The sequence below is a fragment of the Aptenodytes forsteri genome, unplaced genomic scaffold (genome assembly GCF_000699145.1).
Source record: "Aptenodytes forsteri isolate BGI_AS27 unplaced genomic scaffold, ASM69914v1 Scaffold7, whole genome shotgun sequence".
Lineage (NCBI taxonomy): Eukaryota > Metazoa > Chordata > Aves > Sphenisciformes > Spheniscidae > Aptenodytes > Aptenodytes forsteri.
In genome coordinates, this window is record NW_008795919.1 from 498414 (window position 1) to 513908 (window position 15495).

The 15495-nt window shown below is 43.4% G+C and overlaps 1 protein-coding gene across 1 annotated transcript in view; it reads left to right on the forward strand.

Annotated features, from left to right (window-relative positions):
* The window catches only part of INPP5B (inositol polyphosphate-5-phosphatase B), a 17746-nt gene extending 2882 nt beyond the window's left edge, over positions 1–14864 (forward strand). The window contains exons 5-21 of the mRNA XM_019473531.1: positions 3295–3388; positions 4782–4952; positions 5680–5781; positions 6191–6305; positions 6969–7085; positions 7935–8122; positions 8721–8832; positions 8997–9106; positions 10005–10140; positions 10749–10859; positions 11517–11679; positions 11836–12071; positions 12664–12777; positions 13159–13243; positions 13638–13782; positions 14030–14142; positions 14474–14864. Coding sequence (XP_019329076.1) covers positions 3295–3388; positions 4782–4952; positions 5680–5781; positions 6191–6305; positions 6969–7085; positions 7935–8122; positions 8721–8832; positions 8997–9106; positions 10005–10140; positions 10749–10859; positions 11517–11679; positions 11836–12071; positions 12664–12777; positions 13159–13243; positions 13638–13782; positions 14030–14142; positions 14474–14598 — 2237 coding nt within the window. The 3' untranslated portion in view covers positions 14599–14864. The remainder of the gene's footprint in view (positions 1–3294; positions 3389–4781; positions 4953–5679; positions 5782–6190; positions 6306–6968; positions 7086–7934; positions 8123–8720; positions 8833–8996; positions 9107–10004; positions 10141–10748; positions 10860–11516; positions 11680–11835; positions 12072–12663; positions 12778–13158; positions 13244–13637; positions 13783–14029; positions 14143–14473) is intronic.
* The last annotated feature ends 631 nt before the right edge of the window (positions 14865–15495 follow it).

Consider the following 15495-nt stretch of genomic DNA (forward strand, 5'->3'; position numbering starts at 1 on the left):
TCCAAGTATCCCGCGCGCTGCTTGCGAGGATCGCCAGGGTTTCTGCGGCTTCGCTAATCTGGCGCCGCTCCTCTTGCCCTGCTTGCCGCCCCTCAGCCGCTGCCGGACTCTGCTGGGTCGGTTGCGCTCTCTTGGCGCGATGTCAGCCTCTTCCTCTTGCGGGGTGGATGCTTGCTGCACATGCCGAATCCCCGCGGCCCCCGCTGCCTGTTGCCGTTTCCCTCTTTGCAAAGCGCACGTGTGAGAAGATGCAGAGAGCTAAAGCAACTCCTGGAAGCCGGTGAGGGATTCAAAATCTGAATTACACCGTTTCTAGTTTACCCACCTTCGTTTAGACTGGGCTCCTCTTAATTCATGAAGGCACAGTTCGGTATTGCTGGCATTCCTTCTTTTTATTTCTATGTTTATCAGTAGCGTATTAAAAAAAAAAAAAAAAAGGGGTGAACTTTGTAACTCCGGTAACAGCACAGCACGGGTTGAGCCAAGGTAGGGATCTGGGAACGTTCCCTCAGATACGGTGTTTTAACTTGTAGCTTAGACTGACTGGGAGAGACTTGGGCATATCCACGTGCTTAGGAGGAAAAACATGCTGAATGAAACACAGCCCTGGCTCCTTTGTTGGTGTGTTTTGTTGTGTCTGGAGCACAGTAACACTCTTTGAATGGTAAGCTCCTTGGGAAGTAGTTCTATCAAATCATGCCTTTGAGCTTTGTCGAAGTTGCCTTTTCAAGGCTTCATTGTGTTTTTCTTGAGTCAGAGGAGTCCAGGGTTCTCTCCCCACCCCACCTTGTATCAGCAGAAGAAAATGCTCTCTGCCATCACTTGGGGTCTTTTGGAACATAAATTGATATAGAATGAGGTTTTGTCTGCCGTTTTCCAGGAACAGCTGTAACTCATTCTGTCCTTAGATGAACATGCGTGCTGAGTTAGCAACTCTCATATGCAAATCAAAGCACATTTAAGTACTGTGTAAATACTGCTGTTTGCTAGTGGAGTGATATTAGTTCACTATATCTTCTGTGAATTAAGGCTGGCTAATGAATGAGAGCATCTATAAAGGGATTTAAATATGCTTTAAATGTGCTTTACCTTGTATGGTTTATGTTTACAATTTCGGTTAAAACCCCTGTCTAAAATCCTATCTGTGTGCATGCATCTGCAGTCACAGTCACAGCTGCAGCCTTGCTTCATTTGGAACAGTGAAAAGAACAAATGTACTTCCCTCCAGCCCGGGGTAGTGCGGTCCTGCGTGGACTGTTGCTTACACTTTCATTAAGGAAGGAGTGGACTGGCTAAGTGATAACTAAAGGCAAGGCTAATTTAATTCTCCCTTTTGAGCACTAAGCATGGATCCTACCTTATCCAGAAGACATGATACATTTTCCTGCTGTAGAACAGTACTATAACGTCACTGCGCATTTTTAACAAGAACGTCTTTATTACTGCTTAAATCTCTCTTAACTGCAAATCCTGTCTGATTCGGGCCGTACACATTCTGCTGTTCTGTAACCTCTGCACATAGCTCTTTATTTCTGTGCCCAGTTCAGTTATTGAACAAGGTCATCATCTTGCTAAAATATTCCACTTCAGATTGCTAACATATAGATCCCTCTGGCTAGAGCAATCTGTATCTGGATATAAATTTATCTAAAGGAAACAGCCCTTTTCCAGGGCTAACCTCTTTCGCAGGAGAATCCTACCTAAAAATGCTTTCTGCTAATGAGGTTAGAATGCGAAAGTGTGATATATGACTGTGATCTTTGGATCATGTAGCAGCTGTGTCAGCAGCAGTGAGCAGGCACACAAGTCTTGCCATTCTAATGCCGTCTGCGTGCTGGCAAGTGGCATCGTCCTATATGGGTAATAAAGCCTGAACTTCGGCTCCCTTCCTGTTACAAAAGTAACAGTTGTCCGTTCAAGTGAAAGTTCAAGTTCGTTCTTGTCACTGTCAAGATACATTGCACGGTCTTTATCCAGAGAACTTGCAGAGGCTCAAGCAGCACTGGTTAAGTACTTAATGCCTATGGAGAAAATTTACGGCTCTGTCCCGGCTCACCGAGACCACGCTTTGCAGTGCATCTCTGAACTGCGTATGCTCCTGTTCAATTCTACGTGACTTTGGCTGTGTGATCTGTAATGAGGTTTGAGTCACGTGCTCTTCTGCAACCAACCTCTGATAAATCCTCTTACACAGTCTTTATTCTCAGAGGGCTCTTGGGCAGAAGAGGTTTTCCAAGCTGAGAATAGGGCCACTTCTTGTCAGCTTGTTTTATTCTGAGTGCTTAGGTAAAGTACTTCAAGTTCTGTTTCTGGTGTGCGCTCTTGTCCTGGAGAATGTGCTATGACAGCAATAACATTTTAATTTTTCTGGATTGTGCTCACTGAAGGAGAAGCTCAGCTGAATGACTAGAACCTTATAATCTTAAGAACAATTTCTGTATCATCATTAGATTTGTGTGCTAAGTAGCATAATCTTGAGATTGTTGTTTGTGCATCTTAAACATTGAAACCCCCATGTGGAATCCTCTTTTTTAACTGCTACTTTGCCGCTTGTAGGAGCAGGATGTCATAACTGAAACAAAATGCTGAAAGACTGGTCAAATTTTGCTAACGTGGTGTGGTGTGTTTAGTGTCACACCTATATTTAGTTATATTTGCATGGTAGCCACCCTGTTATTTTTTTAGGAACGTGCAGTTTGCATTGAGGCACTTGTTTCTGCTGAGGTATAGTGGGTTCATATGGTGACTCTGTACTGCACTGCCTCGAGAGGGGAGGTGCTTGTGCTTTGCTATGTATTTGCAGATAGGTAGAAACCCTTTAAATGGTAGTGTGGGTTTTTTGGGTTCCCCCCCCCTTTTTCTTCCTTTCTTCGTACTTCCTGTCTTGCTTCAAAAAGGAAAAACCTGTTATTAACATACATTTTTTGGACTCTCAGGATAAAGCCCTGGATTTTGTGCTGCTAAGTCCTGGTTTGGCTTAGCTGTAAGGAGAGCCAACAGCAACCTGCTCCAGCAACGAGCAGGCAGCATACAGCAGTTCTGCTGCTCTCCACGGCCGCACGGTATGCTAGCGTCAATTCTTCCTCTAGAAGGGAAGCTGCATTGTCACAGAACGGTTCTGTCAAAATAAGCTAAATCTATCAGATAACTGAAAGAGAGACTGCGGGGCACTTTGTTTCTCCACACAAATCTAAATTATATTCTGCTTACAGATTTTTGCCAGTGTTTGCATAATTGTGTTGATAAATTAAAGATCACTTTGTGTTTAATGTGAAACTTTTTGTTTTTTTCCAGAAATGGTTGGCTCTGAAGGTGTCAAACAGAATGGAAAAAAGCTTGCAGTTAGTCAGAACCGAAGCCACGACAGCACCGATAAAAGTGCTCCCAGGTATGGTATCTCTCTTGCTTCTTGTATAGGTTTGGTGAAGCAGTTGAAGGGAGAGTTGTGCCCATCAGCCCTTTGTGGAAGGTCTAGTGAGGAGTAAAAGTGGTGGCAATGTTTCTTTGCCAGTTTAGCTATGCCTCCCCTCCACAGAGGATCTCTGTATAGTGACAGTAAATACATATAGCACCAAAGTTCTGGGTACTTCTGGGTGATTGTGTACGGATGGAATGAACTGTGGTGGGCAAATTCTTTATGCTTTGATGTCTAGAGGAGGAAAAGGAAAGCGCAGAGAGCTTTCTGTCTGGGCTTCCTGGTTTTCAGCTGGAAAGCGAGTGGGGAGGTTGGTCTCTCTGGTGCCAACGTGTGAGGTCTGTGCACACACCAGTGCTCGAGCAATCTTGCGGCTGCATTATCTAGTTCCATCTGCTGGTGACCGTGTCGGTTGCAGTCCCCAGAGGTGGTGGGACCTAGAGCAGAAGTTGGTAACTTTCTGAGAAGAGAATCTGCAGATTCAAGTTAGGAGAGAAAAAAGTTCTGCATAAGCATGCTGTCAAAACTTTAGTGGGAATTTCAGCACAGTCTCTCAGAGACAGTCCTGCTAGTCCCCTATTTGGGCATATTTTTTGCTGTTTAGTGGGAGGGGACCTGCTAGCGTTGTTTATTTTGAATTCAGAGAGCTTTGGCTTAGGGCCACCATGTCTCATAGATACACTCTTAAAACGTTACAGTTTCATTTTCCAGTTCCCAGGACTTTGTGGACCCTGCTGCATATCCTTCGAAGTCTGTCTGTGTGCTGTCCTTGGCACTGGTGTGCAGGTTGTTGACCTTAAATTTATACCATCCACTTGCTTGTGGGAACTCCCAAGCTGTGGCATTATTACTGTTCCAAAAGGAGTTTGCAGAGCCATGAGATAGTAAATAAAAACACCTCTACCTCCACCCGCTCTACGCTGCCTCCTTTCTAGGCAGAGCTGGGAGTTTTCCGCCAGAAGGCTTTTTAAACAAACACAGTTTTTCATTCTTCTGCTGAGGTCAGAAGGGCTGAGCAGAGGCAGCGGGAGATGAGATTTGAATCTCCTTGCTCCAGGAAGCAGGAAAGGTGTACAGGTTTTGTATCAACATCCAGCTGTGAGTAAGGCCTACACTGAATCAACAGGCTGCACCAGGTTAGTGAAAATCATTTGTTATTTCAGTTAGTTAAACTGGTTTTATCTAGAGATCTGAACCGTTCTAAGAAACGCTCATTGCAGTCTTGTTTGCTTATCTCAAACATTGATTATCTATCTTTACTGAAACAGGCAGATAAATGCGAATCAAGTCCTCGGTGGCAGAAATAAGCTGTTTAGGGTGTGTATATATCCTGGGTTTCATCACGCAGTTTTGCTTTTGTTTGCAGGCAAAACAAACTCAAACCTGAAGTGACAACTGAAATGATACGGTCCTCCAGCGTAATGGTTTCAAACAAGGCTTCAATCTTATCAGAACCAAAGTTTGGACTAAGAGATACTATGGTTAAATCTCAGCTTGTACAAATGGAGGATTCCTACACACACATCCAGAGCTTCAGGTAATGATCGTTCCTGAGAAGAACTTATTTTGGTGGGGAGTAAGTTAGTTAGTATAAGCTGTCAAAATAACTCATGTTTGCTATTTCATCTAGTATCCCTGCAAATAGGGAATTTTGTAGAAAAGTATGATCCATACTTTCCAGAACAGCTTTCTTTCCTCATTTAGGCGTTAGCAGAGAAGAATTTAATTCATGTCTCTGTCAAGGCTTGCCTCATGGTTCTTGTTGAGAAAATGGCCTTTTTGAAATGACTTTTTCCTGTGCTTATTTTGGACTGTGTCTGGAAATGCATCAATTCTGTGCACCTTTGGCCTTCTCTCTCACTGCTTCTGTTCACTACTTATCCATGTAGTTGTTCCAATAAGCTCACAAGAACTTGGGTGAAAAATATAATTAGGACCAAAACTGTACCGTGGTTGAAATCTTTTTGCATGTCATTCTATGAATTTATCATTTCGAACTGCTACTGCACAGCTCTAGTCTTTTTTTGGTTTTTTTAATACTATATGTAAAAATGTGTATCCTTCTGTAAAACATGTCTGCAAAGATGTTACTGTAATTAAATCATTTTAGGGATTTAAACTTTGTCACATTTTCCTAATTCCCCCCCTGGAAACATGTTACTCCTAAATAGTTATACGTAGTATTAAGTACATAGGTTAACAATAGTGGTATTTCCATCAGCTCTACAATTTGCAGCTCTGGGATTTAGTTAATTTCTTTGCAGATTTTTTGTCGGAACATATAATGTGAACGGTCAGTCACCCAGAGAAAGCCTCCGGCCTTGGCTGAGGTGTGATGCTGAGCCTCCAGACATTTACTGTGTGGGGTGAGTGTCTCTTTCTGGCCCAGCCTCCCAAACCTTGCTGTGGGTTGCTTACTTGTGAATCTGTAGCATGGAGGTGTTCAGCCAAGACACCACAGCTGAGGAATGTTTGCATTGCCTTACTCCATTGCACAGCTTTAGAGTGTGTGTTTGCATAGCCTGAAAGGGCTGTTATTCTGGTAGTGTTTGGACTCTCTGGCACTGCAGTGTTACAAAATCTTTAATGCCATTCGATTTAATACTAATAGTAATTTAGCTTTACATTTAATATACCTCTAAAATCAGCATAACTGAGTTTCAGTTTTCAGTTGTAAATTTAGTGAGTATAAATTGATATAGTACTTTCCCAGAGGAAAGGGCTGGAGAGTTATAAACAAATGCATGCATCCATGGGTTCCTTCCTCTAACACAGTTTCCAGGAGCTTGATCTGAGTAAAGAAGCCTTCTTTTTCAATGACACACCGAAGGAAGAAGAATGGTTTAAAGCTGTAACTGATAGTCTTCACCCAGATGCCAAATATGCAAAGGTAAATGTGGCTTTTGGGGAGGTTTGAGTGTGGAATCATTTTTCACTTGGGCCTCTTTTCCCTTTGCTTTTTCTTGTTCTCAGTTGCGGTGTCTTCCAGAGGCTCATTGCAGGCTTTTGCTCAGTCAGAAGTGCTCTGAAGGTGAAGTAGGTAGTGTTGCTGTGCAGGGTGCCGAGGCAGGGGGCAGGACAGGAGACCAGAGCTAGGCATCCACGCATAAAGGAAGCTCCTGCTGTCTTGGGGGAAAAGAATAGGAAGTATCTTAGTTTCTTCCATGTCTGCCTCCACAATGCGTGGTGGAATGAGTTGTGAAGGTATCTTGGTAGGAATACTGCTTATGTTTTATCTCCTGCTCCTTAGGTCTGCTTTGTCTCTTGTCACTGTTGTTGAAGGAAAGTTCTTTCCATGTGCTGTGCCTGTGCTGTAGATTTTGCTTTGGGCTTCAACTTCGTTTACTGGGGTGTTGGTCCCTGGCTCCTTCCTGTGCTGTGCTGCTGGAGTGCCTGTGTACTGTGAGCCCAGTTGGTCCATCGGATGAGCCTGGAACTCTCTTTTTCTTCATCTGTATTTTGGTGACCCATGTTCTGGACTGGGGGGCGATGTGCCTTCTCTCATCAAACCTCTCCCGTTCTAGTATTTAATGGGACAGGATCTGTTTTTCAGGTGAAACTTGTGCGGCTCGTGGGAATCATGCTTCTGTTGTATGTGAAAGCAGACCTTGCTTTGAACATCTCCGAGGTGGAAATTGAGACTGTGGGAACTGGAATCATGGGGAGGATGGTAAGAATGGCAACTGTGCATGAGAAGGGATGAGATTTAGAAGAGCCCTGGAGAGCCCCTCTCCATAGATGCAGTGGTTATTCCTCCAGCTAAGGGATGCAGCTGCCTTTAGAAGCACATAGTCTTGTCCCTGTGCCAGCTCAGGGCGTTGCTAGAGGGAATTGCCATGTGCTCGCAAAGGCTCAAAGACCTTGAGGGAGAATCTCCTCTGAAGGCTTTTTTTTCTGATTGCATGTTGCTGGGCTGTGTGGGGCCTTGCTCTTGTGATTTTGATGCTGGCTGTGATTTTGCCCAAAGCAAATAACACAAGGAAACATGAGTAGCAGAAACATGTCTATCCAGATTCGTTTTCCTGAGGAGGACTTCCTGGCCTCTTGCCATTCCACACCATTGGAATGAAGTCTGTGCCCTTTGAATGTAGTTTCTGTGAACATTGCAGCTATAACTTGTCAAAGGTATTTTTGACCAGCTAAGCCATGCGCTTCCTCCTCCATTTGCAATTTTTTATGGTTTGTGTTGAAAGATCCAGTTTATTGCTAAACAGGTTTCAGGACTTGCTGAAGTAACTGATGAGCTCTCTTACTGATTTTAATTTCCATTTCCTTTTGTATTAGCTAACTGCTGAATTACAAACTGAGTTCCATTGCTTGCTGTGTGCAACCCTCACACGAGTTACTGACTTGAATTCATGAAGTAGTTATCACTAATTGGCATTTTCAGCCTTTTCCTGCCTCTGGAATTAAATGGTCTGCCTCAGTGTCTTCTGGCTTGTCCACTGCTAGTAACTCATTTGTGGATTCATCTGTTGCGTAGAAGCTTCTGACCAACGTCTTTGTCTTTATCTTTCAGGGTAACAAAGGTGGTGTTGCCATAAGGTTTAAATTCCATAACACTAGCGTGTGCATTGTGAATTCTCACCTTGCAGCTCACACAGAGGAATATGAGCGGAGGAACCAGGACTTCAAAGACATCTGCTCTCGGATGCAATTCTGCCAGTCGGATCCAAATTTGCCCCCTCTCACTATTGGCAAACATGAGTATGCTTCTTGTTTGACTGTGTGAATCACTGCATGTGGCAAGGAAGAACCTTATGAACATACTAGGGTGTGAGGTTCTCTCAGCAGGGATGTGAGAAGGGGTGCCCAGTGATCTAATCATCAGCCTGGAAGGGCCAGAAATGCTTTACCATAACCCTGGTTTTGAGAGTGGTCACCTGTACAGTTCTGACAAGTCACTTGCCTTCTTATGCTCTTCCAGGCCTTGTTTTATTTTCAAGCATGAAGTGGGAATGGGGCAATAATATGCATCGATTTCCCCAATGGGTTGTGGGATTTAGTCAGTGTGGAATATTAAAAGCACCGGTTATTAAGAGGTAGTGACAAACATGCAGAACAGGAATTAGAAACAGCAAAGGTAGAAAATGTAGCTTCTCTTTCAAGTTTTCACTCTTAATTGTCCTCTCTGATGGAGAAGCAGACACAGCATCCACCTGATCATGTTGAGATTAGAAAAGCTCATGCTCGCATTAGATGGTTTAAGGCACTGCTGCAGAGCTGTGCTTCCAACTCACGGCCAGCTTGCGTTGTGGACATCTTTAGGCCTCTGTGCAGACTTCTGGTGTACATTCTCTTTCAGTGTGATCTTATGGTTGGGTGACCTCAACTATCGGCTGGAGGAACTGGATGTGGCAAAAGTGAAGCAGCTTGTAGATGAGAAAGCATTTCTAGAGCTTTGCCAATATGACCAGGTACTGATGTCTCACCTACCTCCAGGTGGTGCTGAGGGTGCCAGTTAGAAACTGCATGCATACTCCTTAGCCTTCTCAGTGCTGAACATCTCCCTTTTAGCTCATATGAGAATGGTGCTTGAGCTTATTTAAAATTATTTTTTTTGTCTTTTTTTCTTTCGTAGCTAAAGAGGCAAATGAATGCAAATGCAGTCTTTGAAGACTTTACAGAGGGAGAGATTTCTTTCCAGCCAACATACAAATATGATGCTGGCTGCGATGACTGGGACACAAGGTACGGTGACTGCCTCATGTGATGCTACCAATGGCTAATGTTACCATTGAAGGAATTAAAAACAAAGCCAAAAAGAATTGCAGATCTAATGGCTATAAATAGGAACAGTTCTGAGATTATTGCTGGTCCTCTCCCTTGGCTCCAAAATCCATCTCCAGTTTACATCTATTTATGTTGCTTTTCTTCCACTGCTATTTGCCAGATATTCCTAATCTTTTTCCCAGGAATAATCCCTTGGGTTTCCTCTTAGTTAGAGGTGTACAAAATTAAGGAATCATTTCATTCTTTTTGTTTGGTTTGGGTTTTTTTCCCAAGCAAAATTTTTAGGATCTTTTATTTGCTGATATCTGCTATACCTACTCAGGTAAGACCAGCGAGGGTTCGAAATGGTGCATTTGTGCTGTCTGTAGCTGAGTGCATTCTCCAAGAGACTGCGAGAACCATCATTCCTGTAATGCACTACACAGAGTGGCTGACATGTTCTTAGTAAACTGGGAACATTGGCTTCAAGTGCAGGAATGAAATCTGTGCAGCAGTCGGTATAAAAAAAAAATAAAGCGTAAACTTTAAATGTAGAGCCTGAGTTCTTATTTTTCATGGTTCTTATGGTCAAAAGTATCTCCAAGTATTGCTTTGTATGTCAATTGTATCAAAAGAACAAAATAAATAATTGCATCTTTGAAGAAGTAGAAAGTAAAGCGTGATACAGAGATACCTAATAGTAGACAATGAAACTTTTCATAACTACTCAAAGAAACTGTGGAAAATACAACTTTGATAGAGAACTAGCTCCAGGCCATGTGAGGAAAAGAGAGTCTCTGGGAGAGCCGTATTCTGCCTTGCATTGTTACTCCACCTGAACTGTGCCTGGAAACTGTAATTTTTACCTCTGTTTTAGTGAGAAGTGTCGTGTTCCAGCGTGGTGTGATCGGATACTCTGGAAAGGGCAGAACATTGCTCAGCTGAGCTATCGCAGCCATATGGCTTTGAAGATCAGTGATCATAAGCCAGTTAGCTCTGTGTTTGATATTGGGGTAAGTACATCAGTGCTGAAGGAAATAACTCTGCTGACCTCCTTGTCTGTGTGGGGAGAGGGGGGGAAGGAGGAGGGAGGTTCTCCAGCTGATTTCCCTCTCCTCCTGCTTTTATGGCATCCACAGAGAACAATGGCTTAAAAGGTGAGCTAGATAAGATACTGAGATAGGATTGTTGTTCATAGTAAGCTAGGGTTGTGTTAAGCGATACTTAAGTTAAGCAGAATAATGCATGAATATCTGTAGGTGTTTTTTCAGAAGTGTTCTTTTGCCTTTTTTCTTATTTTCCTAATAAATTTCACAGAAACTTGCAGTGCAGGAATGCTGCATCATTGACAACACAGTAGTGTGTTGTCAAACCTTTTTTTTTTTTTTTTTAAAAAAAAAGGTTGATCTAGTGCTGACTGGGTGACTCTCTTGCTACTTATGGCAAGGTCCTTTGCTGTTGGACCCTGAGGAGAGTGCTCCAAGTGGCTCTGTTCGTTACATGTGTTGTATACGTCACTGTGCTGCTAAAATCAAATCACTTCATTATGTTTCCAGCCGTGTTACAGCTTTCCTGCAGAGGCACAGTAAATACCAGTTGGTGCAGTGTGTGTCCTTTTCAGGTGAAGGTTGTGAATGAGGAGCTCTATCGAAAAGCCTTTGAGGAAATAGTGCGCTCCCTGGATAAGCTGGAGAATGCCAACATTCCCTCGGTGACCCTCTCCCAGAGAGAGGTAGGGTATGTTCATGTGCTGTGACTCGCTGGAGAAACTGAGCAACCCTAGACCCCAGACGTGTATTCCAGTGGTATAAGATGGATTGTAGACCCGGGGGTCCGGTTCCAAAGAAGTAGAATATTTTGACTTCTAACTGTTCTCTGTTTACAAGCCCTAGAAATACTTGTTTCTGTTTAGATGCAGGTAAATTCCATTCACAGTACCAGGCTGAAATGTAGGCTATGTTACTCCCTGAGGTGGGGAGAGAGGGAGTAAAGGGGTAGTTTGTGGCCCTTGCTCTGACTAGTTCTTTGAAACATAAAATGTAAAATCTGAAGGATTTGGAGAAGGTCACAAAACTGGCATTTGCTTTGTGTGTTGGGGACTAAAAAAGATAAGCAAATGAGACATTTGAGGCTACAGCTATCTTGTTCTCAAGTTTCATTGAGGTTATTTGAGGGGAGCATTTGTTTTAAAGGGCCCACTGATGCAAAGGACTTTAGCATCAGAGTAAGCAAACGTAATCCTTTGTAATCCTGGAAGAGATGGGGTGCGGGAGCAAGAGGGTTAATCTGGGTATCTTGCTGCTTAATGATTAAACTACAGGACAGGAATTGCTGCTGGTGCTTGGCAAGGTGGAATTGGCTGATGATGTTGACTGACATTTGTTTCTAGTTCCATTTTGAGGATGTTAAATACATGCAGCTGCAGGTAGAGAAGTTTACAATCCGCAATGGACAAGTGCCCTGCCAGTTCGAATTTATCAGCAAACCAGATGAGGAAACCTACTGCAAGGAGTGGCTGATTGCTAATCCCAGTAAGGGCTTTCTGCTATCAGGTGAGCTCCTCGTTGTTCATCTCATGTTAATGAGCTCATATTGTCACCTTCTGGCTTAGTTCTCTCTGCTATTTTGAGAATGCTATGCCTATTTGCAGGCTTATTGGTTTAATACCTTTTTTAACTGAGTATGGGTTTTTTATCATCTTCCGGCAGATGCTGAGATCACAGTTGAGTTGGAGGTGTTTGTTAATAAATCAACAGCTACACACTTAAACTCTGGAGAGGAAAAACTTGAAGATATCTTGGTCTTGCATCTTAACAGGGGGAAGGATTATTTTCTATCTGTAACGGGAAACTACTTGCCAAGTTGCTTTGGGTCTCCCATTCATACGCTGTGTTACATGAGGGAACCGATCCAGGACATGTCAGCAGAATCCATTCGGAAACTTGTGAGTTAAAGACAAGATTTCCTTCCGAACCCACACGAACCATTAAAACTAGGTGTTAAGTCCTGTTTATTGCTAAAGAGCCTTCTTCCACTTCCCTGGTCCATAGTCTGAGAATGCTGATACAGCTTGTGCTCTCCAGTGCACCATCTTCACACCTTGCATTAGTCCTTCACATGGATGAACCAACCCATTTCATATAGAGAGCACTGAAAGTAAGATCCCATTTGCTCTGCCTGCACGTTTAAAAAAGGCGTGCAACTTCTAAACGTAGACCTTTTCCCCTGGAGCCTTTGGCTTTCTCCACATTGAATGGAGGTGTGTGTGTATATGTGAGGCATGATGTAACATTTCCGTAGAGCTGAGCGTACGTGAAGCGTGCTTATGAGAGCAGCTTGTTTCTTCTGTCTGGACTTGTGATACAAATGTGCCGGTTGTGCTAATCTTGTATGAAGACTGGTGAATGAAGCTGCACAGTTTCTTAACAAGTCTTAATTCTCAGTTATAAGCTCTGTGAAGCATTTTTGCAGAGTTGAATAAGAACTTGGCTAGCTACCTTTTTTTTTCCTCCCCTCCCCACACCTCCCGCTCTCAGACCCTGATGCCGCTAGAAATGAGTGATGATGCTGTTCAAGCTGAAAAGCCTATGGACATTCCGAAAGAGCTGTGGATGATGGTGGATCACCTATACCGCAATGCTTCCCAGCAGGTTGGCAGTGTTTGTACTGGAAACACAAAATAGTTTCTTTGCGTTAGGTTTAGTTTTGAAGAAGATACTGGTAATAGCAATCATTGCTAACTGTGGATGTTTGGCCAATGGTAGAGATAAAGGACATCTGTGATAAGTGATCCTGGTGTCCCGGTTGTGCTGTTTCGTGATGGTGACCTTGTCTCTGTGTGGAATGCATCAGCAGCTGTCCTTCTGCATTGCTCTCTGCTGCTGTGCCACAACCTTACTAGAACTGCTCGTGGTGGGCTTTGTGCTGATAACTACCGATTTGGAGAGATTTTTCCAGCCAGATTATAACAACATTGCTCTATTTACCCAAATAACTTTTATTTTCTTTGAGACTAACGGTCTTCTTTGCAGGAGGACCTGTTTCAGCAGCCAGGCCTCAGGTCAGAATTTGAGCAAATCCGAGATTGTTTGGACAAAGGAATGCATGATACCCTCCGTATCCTTTTAGACTGATGTCTGGTAAGGCTCACTATGCCTTAGTGATCAAAGCTGAAAAAGATTTTATCAGTCTTCTGTGCTCCACCATGGTTTTTAAATTACCGTCTCTCATCTCGGGGTAACCGAGATCTGCAGTTCCTCGCTACTCCTTGTCATCAGTACGAATGCCTCTGCTAAGTCCTTGCGATCTTGATGAATGATTGTTGATGAATTATGTAAGTGTCCGACTGCCAATGGCAACAGCTTGCTATGTGGGGTCAAGTGATTTAAGTCAAAGCTGTGAACAATAGGAGGAGTTCTTGGAGACCTAAGCAAAGATTAATGTTTCAGCAGAAGTACAACCAAAATAGATCACGCTGTGCTTGCCTCTTCCTTAACCGTCTTTGGATCAGTTGGCAGCAACCACTCTGTAGCAGAAGCCCTGCTGCTCTTCCTGGAAAGCCTGCCGGAGCCTGTCATCTGCTACAGGTCGTACAGCAGCTGTTTGGAGTGTGCCAGCAACTACCCGCTGAGCAGCCAGGTATCGCTGGCTTCACTGTGAGACTGTTTCTGTAATTCTGGAGGGAGGGGAGGCAAACTGTTTTATGCCAGACCAGTAACAGGCTTTTGCTCTCAGAAACTTAATCATCTGATAATAGAAAGGATCTAGAACTGGTGCTTCTTGGTTATTAAGAGCTGTTAGTATTTGCAGACAGGGTGGTGTTGGTAGTAGAAAGAGCTGCTAAGCCATTGCCATATCTTCAATATAAATGATGTTGGTTTTTTTTTTTTCCCCCCTCCTCAGATCATCTTCTAACCTGCCAGGGTGCCATAAAAATGTATTTGAATATCTAATGGCATTTCTACGAGAACTACTGAAAAATTCAGGGAAAAACCATTTGGATGTGAATATTCTTGGTAAGGCAAGCAAAATAACCATTCTGTTCAGACGGGCTTTGCGGTTTGTGTAACAAAACACATTTCTCCAAAGCGAGCGCAGTCATGGCCTCTACTGTTTTGAAGCATTTACTAATGAGCAAACGGTCCATAGAAAAACAGTCATTGCAGTAGCCTGAAAAAAGTTGTGAAGTGACTCAGAGATGCATAGGTCATCAGCTTTATCTTACCCCATTCTGAAGCCAGGCACTCTCTCACTTTGACTGCTTGGGGTTGGTGGAATTACCCTCGATACCCTGCTGCTGACGGGCTCTTACTGTGTGTCTCTGTGGCTTTTTTTTTTTTAATGCAGCTAGTATATTTGGTGGCTTGTTACTTCGACCTCCTCCTGGACGTCCTACACCTGATATGACTGAAAAGAGGAAGGCTCAGCAATTTATCCATCAGTTCCTCTTGAGAGACAACAATTCACCATGAATTTCAGATGCAGCTAATCTGATTGTTAGATATCAAATTACTGTAAAAATATTTTTTTTGTACAGTATACTGGCTTTTTCTTTTAATATCACAGTATTTTATACAATCTGTTGCTTTTTGAAGGTGCAGATCAGGCAGTTTGAATCAGGTGTCACTGTTTAAGCTGTAAAGTATATCAGAGTTCTAAATAAGCTGTATGTAGACAAGCAAAAATATAAAAGCCGATATTTACACTGTATTTTATTTAACTTGTATTAAAACTCAGAATTTTTAAGTCCTCGTTATTTAAATAAAAAAACCTCAGTGCATTTTTCCAGCCTGTCTGCCCATTTTTGATGTTGGCTGGCTTAGGCTCTTGGTGCGTTGACAGTGATTTAAGTCACGCTGTGGAAGGCCTGGAGCAGCCCCCTGCCGTGGTTTAACAGTACCGTGCCTTGGGTAGCAATACGGATGCGTTACATGAATCGCTCTGTGGCCTTCCACTCCCCACTCGTGTAACGTTTCGAGGCCATCCAGCAAGGTGCCCCCCAGCCGCTGCAGCTCTAGCTGCTTGTCTGGACTTTTTTGTGCTTGCGCACTCAATTCGAAGGAGACACTCGGCAATTTTGTATCTTGATGAAGAGACTTTGAAAACACTGAGCAATGCGTGAGGGTGTTTGCTGTCTGTCACTGGGCGCCGATGGCTGGTGGCGGCTGCTGTCTGACCTGTCCTGGGGGGATCCCCAGGCTTGTTTTTGAAAATGCTGAGGTAAAAACGCACATCAAGGAACACGTCTCTTAGCTTTGAGTGCTCTGCTTTCAACTTGTGCTAATTATGGAAGAAATGGCTATTTTTTCTGCCGCGTAACTTTATTTCGACGCTATAAATCTCTTTTGACGCTGGCTGGAGCGCGCGGG